The sequence below is a fragment of the Parambassis ranga genome, chromosome 20 (genome assembly GCF_900634625.1).
Source record: "Parambassis ranga chromosome 20, fParRan2.1, whole genome shotgun sequence".
Taxonomy (NCBI): Eukaryota; Metazoa; Chordata; class Actinopteri; family Ambassidae; genus Parambassis; species Parambassis ranga.
In genome coordinates, this window is record NC_041040.1 from 11923862 (window position 1) to 11940523 (window position 16662).

The 16662-nt window shown below is 43.0% G+C and overlaps 1 protein-coding gene across 3 annotated transcripts; it reads right to left on the reverse strand.

The window, feature by feature from the left end:
* Window positions 1-6954: 6954 nt before the first annotated feature.
* Window positions 6955-16344, reverse strand: qtrt2 (queuine tRNA-ribosyltransferase accessory subunit 2). Of its 3 annotated transcripts, XM_028433572.1 has the most exons (9): window positions 16298-16344; window positions 15820-16042; window positions 15687-15742; window positions 14208-14284; window positions 13817-14026; window positions 12898-13097; window positions 11501-11670; window positions 8023-8137; window positions 6955-7880 (listed from the first exon to the last, which is right to left on the reverse strand). In XM_028433572.1, the coding sequence occupies exons 2-9, from the start codon at window positions 16035-16037 to the stop codon at window positions 7628-7630; spliced, it is 1299 nt and encodes a 432-aa protein (XP_028289373.1). In that variant the 5' UTR covers window positions 16038-16042; window positions 16298-16344; the 3' UTR covers window positions 6955-7627. The 3 variants fall into 3 exon arrangements, with proteins under 3 accessions (XP_028289373.1, XP_028289374.1, XP_028289372.1); XM_028433573.1 differs by having other exon boundaries at window positions 11519-11670; window positions 15820-16327; XM_028433571.1 differs by having other exon boundaries at window positions 15820-16327.
* Window positions 16345-16662: the final 318 nt, after the last annotated feature.

Consider the following 16662-nt stretch of genomic DNA (forward strand, 5'->3'; position numbering starts at 1 on the left):
AAATTATGGAAGCTAAACTGAGGGTGCTTTCATAAACAGTGCCCTGAAAAGAGAACAGTTAACATAATGCAATATGCAGCAAAAAGAAAAACAAAGCATTTGTGCTTTTTCAGTGCAGGTAGGTGGCTCAAAGCGTGGTTCATGGTTCAAAGACTGACTCCATGATGTGGAGATCAGGAATGTGTGAAAGCCACACTATCTGATACAGGACTCTTTCTTTATGACTGTGGTGACTGATAGGTTTGTAGCCTAAGTAGTAAAAAAGCACCTTAATAGAGCCATCTGGTCCACCTGAAGCATATTATTAGTCAAGAAGGTTCATCAAGACATGATGGATATGGCTGAATTTGAACATGGCAGAGAGAGCCCAGAAAATCACTTCTATCCTGGAGGGACAGTTACAGTCACCACACAGGAGGCCACTGACCGGATCTATGACATGTTTTTTTGAAGAACACAACATTGTCACAAAGCTGTGTTTCTTCATAAACTCCAAAGACCAGCTCACTGGGTCCTGCAACTCTTTGCACCCTGACGAGAAGCAGATTCAGTATATGTGCAGAGATTTTTATAGGAAAATGCTGATTAACACTCAGAGTGTCAGGATTTATGGTGGGGAAGCTGACAGGAGGAGTGCTCCTCTAATTTAACGACACTCCACAGTCTAGAGTGGTGATGGGTGCCATCCAAGAACGAGGATCTGAACTCATCTAACACCGAACCAATTGACCAGATATGGCACCACTTTCCCAAGATGAAGGAGCTCAGTGGTCATCATGATGATAATGATGATGATGATGACTCTAATGTCTAAATGTAGGACATGTTCCAAACCTAATTTATATAATACATTAAGGGTTGCAGTTTGCAGATGGATGGGTGGAGAATAAAAGTCAGCTTGGTCTGATCAGCCCTAAAACCTCTGCACGAGCCGTACATGAACAGATCGTTTGCAGTGTGATCGCTTTGATTGATGGAAAGATGCTCACATAAATCCACCCTCTTCAAACTGGTCTTTTTTTGTCTTTATAAAAAAAAACACTTGCAATCAAATATCACTGGTATGAAGGTGCGTTATAACAGGTCTCAATCATCCCTTATTGTGAAAGAGGGGGTTCAATCTGCTGCTACCTAAGAGGAGACATCCTTGGAGATAACTTCATCTGTAAACACTTCAAGTGCAGCAAATCACTACAGGCAAACTCTAAACTCTGTAAAAAAAAAAAACCCACACTTCTCCTTTTCCGTGCATTGCTGCCACTCTCCACAGCCCAGATCTGAATTTATTCTGAAAGAAAAAGGTCAAGTCGTATATGGCCTTTTCATCTGTCCAGTGTCCTACTAAAGCGAGCACACATGACCTTTCCTTCAACTCACCCTGACCTCTAGGGCAGCAGAGCAATGAAAATAAAAAGGCTGCATTGGTGAAACACTGAAACTACAGGAGCACGCGCCCACATAACCTTTGAGTTAACCCTCATTAGGACGTTTCTCTAATGGAAGCAGTGTGAGAAATTATCCCTGGATAGAAACAACTGTCACACAATTTAATAGAGCAGAATCAGAGGTCTCATCGCTGCCTCAGTTTAAAGGTGCCACAAAAAAAATAAAAAATGCTGCTTGTATCCTGGGTGAAATGTTCTGTATTGATTTGCTGGACAAACATTCGTTGGAAAAAGTCATATTGTCTAAAAATAAAGATTCTGTTTCGCTGACTCACATGAAAAATATAACTTCCAATATAATTGTTTTTTTTTTTGCCGGCCTCTCCGGTCAAAGAAACTGCAGCTTCTGAGTTCAAACTATTGCTCCATGATTGAACTTCTTCTGAACTATATACTTAAACCTGACTCTGACACTGTAGTAATGTGGCAGGGAGGGTGATAGGTGAGGTGGTTGTCTGCCTCTCTGGGTCAGCTCTACCTGCCCACCTCCCCCTATCATATTTCACACTTCAAACTCAAACACATACACCTGGAACATCAGAGAATAAAGCGGTGTCAATCCTATCAAGAGAAAAAGGATTGGTATAGTGTGAAAAATCTCAGTAATGAAGCGTGACATGCAGCCAGGCCTGTACGCCGCATCGCCCAAACATTATGCCTGTGTGTGTGTGTGGTATATAAATCAGCATGATATTCAGACAACACATTCATTTCACAAACACTTTCACAAAAAAAAAAAGGATTCTTCCTTTAGTGGCTTCACATCACGTCCCATTAAATTTACACAAAACAGAGAGGCAGAAGGTCATGAGGTGGGTTAACCAATAAGTCTGGAGCAGTAATGTGTTATGACCTTCTCTCTATATTTCAGCTCAGCACTTTAACCCAAACTTATACATTATGATGCGCAGAGTCGTAGCCCTGATAAAATATTCAGCCAGCGTGTTGGACGGCGGAAGAAGGGGAGAAGGTCCCAGCTGATTTAGAACATTGTCAGCTTATGATTTATGTGTATAAATGAATCCTGAAATACATCAGGGAGCTAATAAGGCATTTGGCCTCCTGTTTAGTGAGCAATCATTTATAGGCGGTGGAGGAGCAAGGACCACGGCTGCTCCTCGCCTGGTGGTCAAGGGTTACCATGGGGACAGAAAAGAGGGTCAAATGCTACAGAGGGAGTCTTCTCCATCTCGGCTTAGAGATTCCTGATTGTTTCTGACTGGGAGAAATGAAGGGGAACCTGTGAGGTAAGCTGGCAGCGCGGCTTGCATGGAGATAAGAAATGCACCTTTTTGGTCTTTGATATGTTCTTTTTTAAATGAATCCTGCTAACCAGTATTGACTGTGTGACCAAATCATAATTTAGCTTGTTCATCTGTGCCATAGAATCCCACTGTGATGCATTAACACATCACCGAGCTGCACCTGGGTGACATATTTCTTCATTACACATAAGGCTCTGTTGTGTATTTAGAAACAGATTAATAAAGATGATCACTTTTAGCTCCCTTGGAGACAGCGTTGCTGCTTCTCTCTCTCTCTCTCTCCACCACTTTAGATTTAAGAGCAAAGGTAATTAAAGGAAATGGAAATCACAATGTGCAGGCCTCACATTAGCAGGAGGAGCAGTATGAATGAACAGGAGGCTAGTGATGGAGTATTTTTAGAGCATTGTTAGGACTACTGGTGAGCCTGTAAATTACATTCATGAACTGGTGAAAATGAACTTACATTACACATCCAGCTGAGCAAAAAGAAGGGGGCACGACATCAAATGTACAGATAAATGTACAAAATTTGTAACAGCAAACACAACAAATGCATGAAAAGCAATGGCCTCTGAGCATATGGGGGAAGGTGATCAAAGCGCTGGACATCCACAGGTACAAACTACCCCAACGATGTTTGGAAGGGACAACAATACCTGGCAAGTGATTGGATGAACCACCCGTTTCAGATCAATGAATCACAGGAGGGAACCCAACAAGCTACTGAAGATCTTTAAAATCTAGAAAGTAGCAGTTAGTTTTTAGCTATTTCTGTAAGGAACCTATAACCACAGAGGGAAACCATTAATTGTTGTCATTGTTTGTCCATCTAAAAGCTCCCATAACACCAGTTCTTCTTTGCAGGATGCTGACTGGTCTCTACTGGCCACATGGTTCAATACAAGCATAAACTTTGGAGCCCAGCACGATGGACTGCTTCAGCCAGAGAGAGCCAAGTTCAGCCCTAAATCATGTGAGGAGGCAGCAGGACAGATAAAGGCCTTCCACAAAGTCTGTGGAATTGTTTCTATGTAAACTACAGAGCCTGTGTGTTTTCTAATGAGAAAACGTGTCACCCATAGCAGCTCTGTGATGTGTTTTAATAGTTTATGGAGGTCTGGCTCTCAGATGAAGCAGATATTTTGTCTCAGGGACAATACTGCAATCATGTTTCTGGTCTTTTAATCACAGAAAGTCCAAGCTGGCACCACAAAGACATTATGAAGCAAAAGGCTCACAGGCACAGGCATGCAGAAGGCCCCCTACCTCTCTTTTCAGGAGACTGAAAAAGCATCTCTTTGTTGTTATTTTGCAGCTCATTCTGTTGCTGTTTGTGTCTCTTTGTTGTGGTTGTGTGTCTCTGTGGTCGTTCTGTATTCCTCTAAAGTTGTTTTGTGTCTGTTTCTTTTGTCTCTTTGTGGTTGTTTGATTCACTATCCTGTGAGAAATGTTCAGACGCAGGCTCTTCCGGGGGTCAGGGGGGGCCCCTGTGCCTGCACTCAGCCGGTTTGTTCTGTAATCACTTGATGGCAGCAGATACAGCAACACCTTGTCAATTCATTGATTCCAGCTTCCAACACAATGCAAACACTTTCCTCTCAAGAGTGACAAATACTGACATTGTCCGCATCCTGAAAAGCCTGTGATTCTCTGCTCTGACAGCACAATCGCTCACAGATAAAGCACACTTTGGCGGCCAACATTTCCTCCACGATAACACCCAACGCACCTCACACCGCTGGCTTCATGAGCCTGTCATGCAGCCTCGTTGTTTGGGTACAGCAGCTGAGCTCATTCTTTTTTTTTTTGCTCCATGTCATGCTATCATGACAGCAGATAACAATCCGACTGCCATGTGAAGAGCGAGATAAATGTGAGGCTCTGCTCTCAGTGCAGACTTGTCCAGGAGAGTGGAGAGAAAGAAAGAAAGTGCGATCCAGCCTGAATAGCACTCGCCATCTGTATAATTGGTTGAAATGAGCAACGAAGGCCACCTGCTGACTGTGTCATTTAGAGCTCTTTTACATGGAAATTGTGCCCAATGCCACTCAGTGCAGCAGAGAGGGACATACAGGGAACAAGCACGACCACAACCATCAGCTTCAACTTCAACTCCTCTATGAAAATTATTACCATTAAGACTAATCAGGGGGGAAAAGGCTTACCCAGTGTGAATGTATGTTTGAGCACATAATGTTGGCTCTGCTTTAACTCAATGTTAGCCATAGCATTAAATAGCTAATTGCAGTTAATTTAAAGTCACTGTTAAAGTCACACCGCAATCAAAGTCTGTTACTGAGGCACTGCTAGACTGATGCTGCACAAAAAGTATGTCAAGATGCATAATATCGGTGAAAAGTGGAGTGTAATATGAAAACTTCTCAACATCAATAATCACCATTATGGCTCTGCAGCAAAACAGTCTGCTTTTGTCACTTCTGGTGTAGTTTTACACATTTGAAGTGTCTCAAAAGAAAACTGAACTCTGAAACAGAAAGCTCAAGCCTCAGAAGTGAAAAAAACATTACAGAAAGTGCACTGGCTCAGAAAGGGAGCCAGTTCCCCCCAAAGACTTTACTGTTCACAGCAGAAATAAACATACACACAAAGATTTTTACAAAGTTAATGTGACAGGTGGGTGCCACCTCCAATTGGACGCTGCTGCCTTACATGACTGTCCGCCCACCTCAGCTACATTACTGTGCATATATGTATAAACTGCGAGTAAGATGGACTCAGATGCATAAAACCACCACAGAAAACCTTTGGGGGATAACTCGGAAAGTCCATCATTCAGGATGGACTTAGACCCCAGAGAGGCCATTAAAGGCACTGCGGTTTTTTGCTACTTACACATCAGCTTCATCTCTGCTGTAACACATGACTTTCCCAGTGTCAGTGACACATTCTACTATGGCACATTCATTGTGCACCTTTATAGTAAAAAGACAAAACACTTGAGTGGACGGATTAATGTAAACAATACAACTAACCCAACATGTTATTTACATTTTTACACCGTTTTCTCTTTAACACCATTGACAGTAAAAACTACGGACAGAGCTTCCGTGACGTCACCCGTTTGTTTCTGAAGAGCCATTTGGAGGCTCGGTGGGAGGCTCCGGGATGCACAGACACAAGAAAAGAACTTATCATTTGAGACCAGAACAGTTTTTTGTACCAGGCTGTAAACATGTTCATTTCTGCTGTGAAGTTGGCCATTTTAACATGGGAGTCAATGGGAAATGACTCGCTTCTGGAGCCAGCCCCCAGTGGTTGCGACGTGAACTACAAGTTTTGACACTTCAAGTCTCCAGAAGTTGCCGCTTGGTTAACACACTGGAGCTGCGAACTCTTCACCATCTGCTAAATGCTTATTTATATTCTGCTTCATTGTGCTCTATCTCATCATTATTGCAATCACTTCTGCTCCACTTTACTGTAGAGTTGAAGGTCACAGGCTTGATAAAGATATGTCAAAATGAATAACCGACTGGAGTCTCGACTCATTATAAATTCACTCAACAGTCAAGCGTAACAGCTTAAAATTGTTGCAATGACCAGATGAGCTTCTCAGTTTTTCATGTGTATGGATGGATTCTGCTGAGCGAGTGTTAAAGAAATCTTTCAGATACACAGCTGCTGTAAACCTGCACTGAAAAGAATATCTGCAGCGGTTTTACAGGATAATAAGGACAATAGCCATTCACTTTATTTCTATTTTTACCAGCTAATCTGGGGGATTGACTTTACAACCTTTTCTGCAGTACTTTCTGTCTACAGCCATCCAATTAAACCTTAAAATAAACACAGTCTAGAGGTCACTGCTTGTTTTAGCTTTCACAAATTTTCCCCATAGGCATTAGTGAAGTTCCATCTTTTCATTTTTCCCCAAACCGTTTTTATGGCTTTATTCTTTAAGCGTCTATTGATGACAGCAAATCCTATGGCCTACTTCTCCATAATGCTTGATGCCGTTAAGGTAACCGCACAGTGTAAAAAAAAAAAAAAAATCCTCATTCTCTTCCATAAATCTGTCACAGTCCCTTCTCGCTCGGTCTGTCCTCCTGTCCCCCTCAGACATCTGCACGGTCTGGCAGTCAATTATATCCCCTCACCTTCAAAAAGCCTCCCTCCATCACCACATAGGAGGCAGCGGAGACCCATATCTTTATCTGATCTTTATCCTTTCTCAGCAGCAGGGATGGCGGGAGCTGTCAGCTCAAAACGTAACCAGAGAGTTGTGTGGATGTCTTTAATGCAATGCACAATCCCATCATAAACGCTGATTAGTCAGTGAGGTCACACGGATCTAGTCCGCATGCCTCATCATAGGGGCATACAAGTGAAGACAACGAATACAGATCAATAAGATATAAAATGAAAAATTAAAATAACGGAAGTAGCAATGCATTTTTTCTTGAGATAAGTGATCGCTCACTGGTCCTCCCTCTGGTCTGTGCTGCTATATTAATGAATTCAGAGGACATTGTCGTCCACTGACATGCAGTGAGTAGGGATTCAGTCATTGTAGCTCACCAACATTCTTCCTTAATATTTTCTTATATGCAAATCCCTCGCCACTTTTCATCTCATCCGCCTTGTTTCCTCCCTCACCTGTGCGCTCTGATCATTACAGGAGCCTGCAGGAGTGGTCCTCCTGACACAAACCCATGGTACTAACATCAAACAGCTGTCTTTATCAGCTCTCTTTTCATCCACCTCTTTTAACCACAGCTATAGCAACATATGGGGTGAATCATTCTCAAGGTCTCTGCAGTATCACAGTCCATCCAGTGACTGGACTTGGCAGAGCAAGACAGTGCTCATAGTTGCCTCTGGTCATGTCAATCCAGTAAAGAAGAGAACTTCCCCGTTGTCCCCTCAGATCTGTCCCTCTCATATCTTTCTGACTTATTCCTTTCTTCCTGTCTGCCAGCCTCCATCACCAAGTACCCGTCTCTTCAGGAGGTCCAGTTTATCGCTGGCCAAGGCTTCTCTCAGGACGCTGAAGAAGCCGTAATAGTGGGTTGTGTTGTGGATCATGAGGAGGACTCCAGCCAGCAGCTCATTGGTCACCAGCAGGTGGTGTAGGTACGCCCTCTGGTGGTTCTTGCAGCAGTAGCAGCCACACCCTTCCACCAGGGGCCTGAAGTCATCCTGGTACCTGGACGGGGGGTTCACAGAAAGTTCAAGAAGAATTCATGAGGAGGCGGCACAAATGGAAGTCAAGTGTTCAGGAAGCACATGAAAGCAAATATTCTGGAAGCGCTGCTGCATCTCCCACCCCCTCAGACGCTGGTACACACCTCTTGTCTTTGAGATCGATCTCAAAGGACGTCATCTGTGTTTGATCGTCACGATTACGATCTCCATTTTGTTGTGTCTCCCCCACCGCCTTGTTCTCCTCATTCAGCTCCAGCACTGGCAAAACACACATCCTCTTTATTAATCCTACAATAAACTATTCACATCGCAATCTTATCCTTGGGCAGAGAAGAAATCCCTTTACACACACACAACTGTCAGCTGAAATCAAACCCACAATGGAGCTTGACCTCTAGTAAACAATGCTGCCTCACATATTGTCTCTGTCGTTTTAACACAGTGACTTTGAGAACACCTGTCTGACACAGATGAGTGAGTTTAACAGGAGGGTAGTTGTCTAGAGGGAGACCAGCTGTGAGGCCAGACACAGACATAAGAGATGAGAGTGTCAGAAGATGATAACTTCAGATGAAAGAGTGAATGAGAGAAAAAGCGGCAATGCATTTGATAACAGAGAGACTAAAAGGCAGCGGAGGAGCAAAATGAGATGAGACAGAGAGCACCAAAGTGTATAAACAAAGAATAAAAAGGAAATTATCCCGGGGTCTGTGTGGTGTTAAGTATGAGAATAAATCAAAACAAAATCTGGCCTGATCAACACTAACTAAACGTCAAAGCCGAGGAAGTAAAGGCCACTGAAGATAAATTCTACAACACGCAAAGGGAGGAAGCCATACAAACTGTAACAGACTAAACTATTGACTAAACTGAGAAACTATTTGAACATCAGGCTGTCAATTAAGATAAACAAAACCCTCCATAACATACCCACACCTAGGGTGGCAGTCACCATTTTACCTAGCGAATCTAAAAATAGCAAGGTGGAGGAGCAGCAGGCGGGTGATGCCTAAGTGACCTGTGACAGCATCCACCTGTCACTCAGAGCAGCCACATCTTTAACTATGCACAATTACAAGGCTTAATATAATTTAAATGGAAGGGTTATATAAACTCACCTCCTACTGCTGTAAACATGTTTACTTCTGCTTTTCCCCATGGGAACCATATAATTTGTAAACAACAAACAATGGTGGAACACATGACGCCTGTTTAAAAGGTAATTTTGCACATGAGGAAAGTCTGAGATTGTAGTAAAGATGGAAAAATAATAACAGTGAAGGTTATTGCTCGCTACAGTCATTAACCAACACAGCATTGTGGTCTACTCAGCATCTCCTCAGATTAGCAACAGATTATTGTTGAGAGCTGTGGCTGTATGAAAGGAGAGGTAATATACGATGATTATATATATATATTTATATATATATATATAATATTAAGTTGATAAAGAGCATATGTGTAATCTTCCCAGTTCATATTTGTTTCAAATTAAGGTCCCATGTGGTCCACAGGATGGGTTGTCCGGGTCCCTAATAGAGGGGAAATGAGGATCTGCAGCCTTTGCCACTTCATCAACAGCTTAATTTTTATAAATTGCTGCCTAATTTAAACTACTAAGCAACGTCAATAAATGAATCCTGAATGTGTTTAGCTCCTGGTTGCTCCTCTTTGGAGTGCTGAATGTTTTTTCCCTCCAGCGAGCTTTTCAAAGCTGTCCCTGCCAGCAGTAACAGGAGAGCAGCCACGTTCTGTTTTTCCAGTTGTGAGCGTACGTGCTGTTCTTTTCCACAAATCTAAACAATAGCATGGCACGATCATTTTTATATGCTAAAACAGTCACAAGGTCAGATGCTGGATGCTACAAAGAGAGAGGAGGGAAGAAGAGAGCTGGATGAAAGAGAGAAGTTCTAAAAATGGAGGAAGAAAAGTGTGACAGAGAGGGTGAGAAGTGAGGAAGGAAGGGCTGAATTAGCATATGATCTGCCATGTCAAAAAGGACCTTAGCTGGGAAAGGAGGGGGGTGACACACACACACCTCCCCCCATGGGGCTTTGTAATTGGTTGAGAGGGGAATTAGATTTTCTCTTTGGGTTTGACACCATCACTGCTCTCACCTCCACCGAACTCCATTATACTCCCTGTGCAGAATCGATTAGTGCTGTCTGACACCAGATACAGCCAGATCCCAAACTTCACTCTGCCATACAAGTTTAACACAACTTTTTAATGAGACACAAACCTGCAAGCAGGCCAGGCCGGTGCATTTCTCAGACCTCTGGCTATAATATTTGTTTAGGTCTTCACTTGGAACAGCAATCAGTCTAACAAGGTTGGACTTAACGGTTACCTTGTTGCAGCTGCTATGGGATACATCATTGATTTTACTTCACCGGCTGGATTTCACTACACCCAATTATTTAACTGATCTGGGACTGGAAAACACACACAAATCACCACAGACACACACACACATACGATCACATGCATAATTTCACCAGCCGTTGTAGATATGTCTGTTATAACTGCAAAATAAATGCCTCCACAGACACACTTATATCCTAGTCATGTGTTTTTAACAGCTGTCAGACTAAATTAAAATTGGATGACGGGTCATTAGTTTACTGGCAACACTCTGGAAAGTCTTAACACATATGCTATATAGTCTCTGTGCAATTAATTTCCTGTTTACATCTGTATAAAAACCAGCAGCTTTAAACTCTCCATCACACTCCTACTATAGAAATTAACAAATGCTGCTGGGCTCATTAGCTTTTAGGCTTATTTTTAAACATTAGTTAACTCAGACTTCACATCAAAGCAACGCCCATCTCCCTGCTTTCCAAAATAATATAACATTATAGCATATTTATACCCTGCAGTCTCATCTGATTGGTTTGTGTATACGTCTTTGATGCACAGAAACCACGCCAAATAAACTATGATGTAAGAGAAATCAAATCCACAGTCACGGTTTATTCGGGGGTCATTATAATCAGAATAAAGACCCCCTACCGAAACTTCCAAATTACACAGTGACATGTCAGTTTGCTCCAGGCACAGGTTGCAAGCTCTTAAAGTTAACTGCCAATGTTTTTCCTCTCTTTTGGGGGGTGCTATATCACACCTGCATTAAAAAATGTCATTTTGTGGCTTTGGGCAAGGTAGCATTTCCTGAAATGTCATTTGCTTTTAAATTGTAAAAAGTAGATGCAGCCTAAATTCTAAAAAATGACCCATTTTATCCCTATTGGCCCCTTTTACATTTGAAATGAAACCTGTGTGTGTTTTAAATTTAAATGCTACATGTCTAGACGTAGAGTGACAGGTTGCAGGTTACAGCCTAATGAGAACCAGACAGCTGGGGAAATATGGGGGTATGAAACAATGCATTTATAATAGAGGCTGCTGTAAATTAGAAAGGAACGGTAAAGCAGCCGAAAAGCTTGATCTGTACCTCCTCATACGTTCACAGCATCAAAATGAAGCTGGCCTATGACATTAATAACAAAGGGGGCTGCTGTATAAATGGAGGTGGGGGGGGGGTGTTTATCTGTGCCCCACGGCTGCCATGTAGGGTATATTTTTGTTCTGAATTTTAATGTCAACAGTTCACCACACCTGCAGGGGGCGCTCTACCTGCGCGCTCTGGGTCCGGGGAGATGTCGAAGCTGAAGCAGAGAGCGCAGCCTCGCTCCGTCACTTGGAATGGAAAGAAACTCTCAAATAAATCCACTCCGGCCTCTACGCAGGCCAGCACCTCGTCAGGTCGGCCCACACCCTGCAGCAGCCTAAGAGTCGCACACAAACACACGACAAGCACAAAAACAGCAGGAGGCACCGGAGTAAACATTAAATAAATCATAAACATGAATACAGCCTGTCTCTCTCACATACTACTGTCAAACATGGGCCACGCACAAACACCAGCAGCCCTCCTCTCGTCTACAACAACACGTATCCCCTTGAGTAATTGTGCGTTTGCTTTTCTTGGACTTTTAGTTAACTGGCTCCCTCTCAGTCTCTGCCTGCAGGCGTCAAGGTCAGGCCCAATTTATCATTGGATAATGACTCCTCTCCACTTTCCAGTAGGTAGCTGCATCCTGTAACAGCCAGAACAACCAGCAGGGACTGTGCCCCACGGTACTTGAGATGAAGTAAAGTCAGCAAAGCTCACAGGGAGCTCCTGGTTACAGACTCCTCGCAGCGCCCCACTCTCACGCTCAGAGCAACTAGCAGAGCTCCTCCATCACCTCCAGGAGAGGAGTGCTAATGTGAGACGCTGGTCTCCAGAGAGAAAGTCTCTGAAAGGATCATTTAGTTTGGGGGGTACCAAAAATTTATAGAGGACATTTGTCCTTGTGTTTTTAAAGGGGACTCAGTCTGGTGCTGTTTTCACATCTTTAAAAGAAGCAGTTTGTTTATATGCTTTCCCCTGGATTGGAACCTGCATTTTAGTTATTGAGATGCTAAACTGAAATGCCTCTAGTTCACCCTCTTGTTTATATTGTAGTAAATTTAATGTTAGAAGAAAATCAAACAATTAATGTCCGTCAGCTGCAATCAATGTACTCATAGTTTTCTTTCTGAATGTTGGTAAATCAAAAAATTAAGAGAGAAAATAATTGACAGATGAATAATACAGATAATTGTTGTTGGCAGCCTTAAATTGCACACTCCTCCAAGTAAACATCTCTTTAAGGTTTTCATGATCAATCAGAATCAAACCAATAATTGATTATGAAAATAAAATTACGTGAGGCCCGGCAGTATTTTTCAGGTTGTCTTAATGTGGTGAATAAATATAAGCCTGAGTGTGTGTTATCTTGTTCCTACTCGGGAACATAAACAGCAGCAGCATGCAGGGTGCTGTTTGTTTGTCTCACCTCCAACTACTCCTGTTTTTGTTTGGTTCTAGTTGACTGACTGTCTTCAGTGACTGATTCTCAATTAAACACTGAGGAAAGAGTGTCTGATTACTATGAAAACAAATCCAGACAGCTGCCAGCATTGCAAACCTGGGTTTGTCCTCAGGCAGCTCCTTGGTCAAAGCAGTGATGAGCTGTGTCCTCAGGGTCTGGTCCATGGAGCCTGACTGAAGGCCGTCCAGGCAGAATCCAGCCACGGGCCTTTTGGCAGTTTCCCTAGCTGAGCGTAGCCTCTCTTCCAAGATGTCTCCCCCCTCCACCACACCGAACACCTCTACACCCTCCAGCTCCTGGCAATGACAGAGCAGTTTGGTGATTTACAGCTGAAAAACTTACAGAAAAAAACTGTGAGAAAAGAAAAAAAGAAGAAAAGAGGAGATAGGTTTGCAGCTGCAAAATAAATAAATAAATGTTTTATTCTCGCAAGGGCCCATCTGGATTTTGATGACTCAACATGACGTTGACTGCACATCACGAAAGGCGAAAGACATAGTGGGGGGAAGGGAGGGGTGGGGGTGGGGGCTTGGTAGCAATCAAGCAGTTCACTGCACACATTGTTGATCAAGAGTTACTTTCAGCCCGCTGTCAGCTCTCTTTGCTGAACATGACTTCACACTTTATGTTTATAGTCTCGGGGAACATTTGGTTTGCAGTCATCATATGTAGCTCACATGACAATTCACTCACACCTCTCCACATGAATGCCTTTATCTCTACTGTTCCCTCTGTCATGACATGAGGTAGAATCTGACTGCACTTCAAAGAAAGGAAAACACACAATGCCATTAGTCATGCTTGATGGCGCCCATACACGCCTGCTGATAATGTATGCATGTACCCACTGATAAGGTACTGGTCCTAATCTCACTGTGTTTCCAGCCGTAGCACAGCTGCACAGCTGCCCCAGCGACAAAAAAATGACTTCCAAACATCAATCTTTGTGGTGCGCGCCTGTGCTGTTTATAGCTCCCACAGAGGTGCAGAACACAGGCTGAATGTGTGTGTGTACCTGTGATTTCTGGTGCAGCAGCAGACACTCATCCAAGTGAGCCAGAGTTCGATCCACCGACTTTCGAACCCTTTTGCGAGAGGTGTTGTTCTGCCAGGTCTCTCCATCTGCCATGCTCTGGTACCAGTCAGGCTGCACAGTCTTCTGGAGAGCCATGAACTTGGCCACTGTCAGCTCTATCCGCCCACCGCTGCCCCACACCGACACTGTCTAATGACAGCACAAAGACATTTTGATTTTAGAGGACATTTGTCCTTTTTTGTACCAGGCTTTAGACATGTTTGCTTTTTTTTTTTTTCCTCCATTTTTTTTTTCGGAGCCAGCCTCAAGTGGCCATTTGAGGAACTGCAGTTTTAAGCACTTTACCGTTTCATCAGAAGTTCAGTCTCACCTTGTTGGTGGTATAACCTGTTGGGCAGAGGGCTGCTGGGTCGTGAAGTGAGCAGTATAGAACAGTGTCATGAAGGCCTGAAAAACAGAAATTACAGAGCAAAACCTGTAACTCAGTAACTACATTAAGCGAAGACCTAGTGTGAGGTAAGGTGACAAAAACAGCAACTTCACCACTGCAGGTTTATGTGACAACTCTGGAAAGAGGAAGTGTGGCCTTATCAGCACAGCCAGCTGCAGCAGGAGATCAAATGGTGAAAAAACAAAGGGCCTAAAAGCAGCAAATTCTGTTATTGTTTCTCATCATTTAATCACTGCTCTTGCCTTCAGGCAATTTAGAGACAGCACTGTAGTAATCCCTGAGTTTACAACAAGTGACACTTCCATGATTATATTTCTAATTTCAAATTAGGTTGCCTGAGGTCAGGCAAAGCTTAGCACCATAGCTACTGTTGTACAGCAAAACCAAATGAGGTCACACTCTAGAGCATTTGTATGAATCTTACTCAGAACAGAACTTTTTAGTCACGGAGCTAATCAGCTTTATACACCGAACGCAACATACTGTATATTTAGAGACAGCATAAGTTGCTTGAGTCTTTTGATTTAGCCAGCAGGAATGATGATCATGTAAACTCTGCAGCAGAAATGTGTGTGTGTGGTGAATGCATGTCATTTACAACAATTCATATTAGCACAGGCTGCTCTGCTGTGGTGGTTATGTGATAATGACTAATGCAGAGTGCAAATGAGCAACAAGGTTAATTCCAAACAGTACAACAAACCCTCTTAGTTTCCTCTGCAGCCTCTGACTTTTAGAGGAGTTATTCAGGTGACACTGTACTCTGACAGCCAATGATACGGTTAGTCAAAGGAGTCTGAACACAAGACAGAGCAGAGATATACTGCCAGGGAGTGAAAAAGATGTGTGCTTATAAACATAGACATGCCAAATTGTATCTTCTAATACTGATGGCAATCTAACACCATTGTTTCTCTCTTATACCTGCTCTTCCAGACTGCTGTCTCATTTAGAGAGCTAAACTGAATTTCTCTGTAGCCAGAGAGACATGCAAACTACAGCCAAAGACCTGGAATGCAAAACAACTTAAAGTCAACTGAGAGAAATAGATGGCCAAGTACTATAATTGCACAACAGCTAATTAGCAGTTGGCTGCATATAGTTGCACATATGTTGCTTAACATGGTAAAACTGCAACATAAAAAGCACAGTGACTGAAGCTGCCCTGCAATAATATTAACAATCCTCTTCATGATGATTAGTTAGTCGAAACCCTCGAAACAGATTACTTTTTAATCAATACTGAATACATTTGAAAACCACAGGGTGTCATCATATCATTTATGTCTAATCAATACTGACCAACTCCCATCCCTCTACTTCTTTCCCTGATTGCGCTATAGAAAATAAATGATGCTGACAGACAAGATAGAAAAGAGGAAAATATACAGATTGTACCTGCAAACCTTCTGAATCCATCCTTAAACTCCTCCAACACTTCCTGGTGCTCTGCTCTGAAGGGAGAAGTGATGGACAGATGTAAGAATAAGAGCATGTAAGTGTATATGTGCGAGTGTTGGTTGTAGCTCACATGTTGGACAGGGTGACCTGGCTGACAGAGGGGAGGCTGCTCATGGTATGCAGCGTGTCCTGGGTTAGGTGGGGAACCGTCCCGAAGCGGGTGTACAGCAGACACCCCGGCACTTCCAGCGAGTGCCGACCCGTCCTGCCGAGCCCCTTCAAGACACCCAGCCGGCTTTTCCCCTGAACCACACGGGACAGCTCCAGCTGCATCTTGCTGCCAGCCATGGGCTCTTAAAGATTAAGCGATCTACACTGAACTATCGATCGCAGTTAGCTAGAGTAGCACAGCGCATGCAAAGAAGCATGCGAATTAGCCACGAAGCTAGTTAGCTTTGTCACTCACGTGTTACAAAACCGGTCAACGTTTTGCCGATTTGAGACATTAATTCCTTCAATCGATACGTTTTAAGTAAATGTAGATATTCTAATGCATGCCTTATTAAATAAAACACATTTTAATTCAACAGCATCCTTCTTTTCCTTACCCACAAAAACTCTCGTGACAGGAACTACAAGTCGCGGTTATATGTCGTCATCAGATGCGACTGCAGCAAATAAAAAAACTACTACGTGCTCGATTAGACTCTTTTTATTACACTCGTTCGCCATATTGTTGTTTCCAGAACGTTTATGTGGATCGTTCTGCTGTGTATTTATTCACATACGTGTTTTATCCTGTGAAAAAACTAAATATAGGATTCATAGCGGGAGTCAAAGTTGCTATGGTTACAGGGAGAGACGCGGAAGCCCCGTGAAGGTGTACTGGGACACGTAGTACTGAATTTCTTCACTTGTGCCACAATCCGCCAAGAAAAAAATAGTCAATACACTCCATTACCCAGAATCCCAT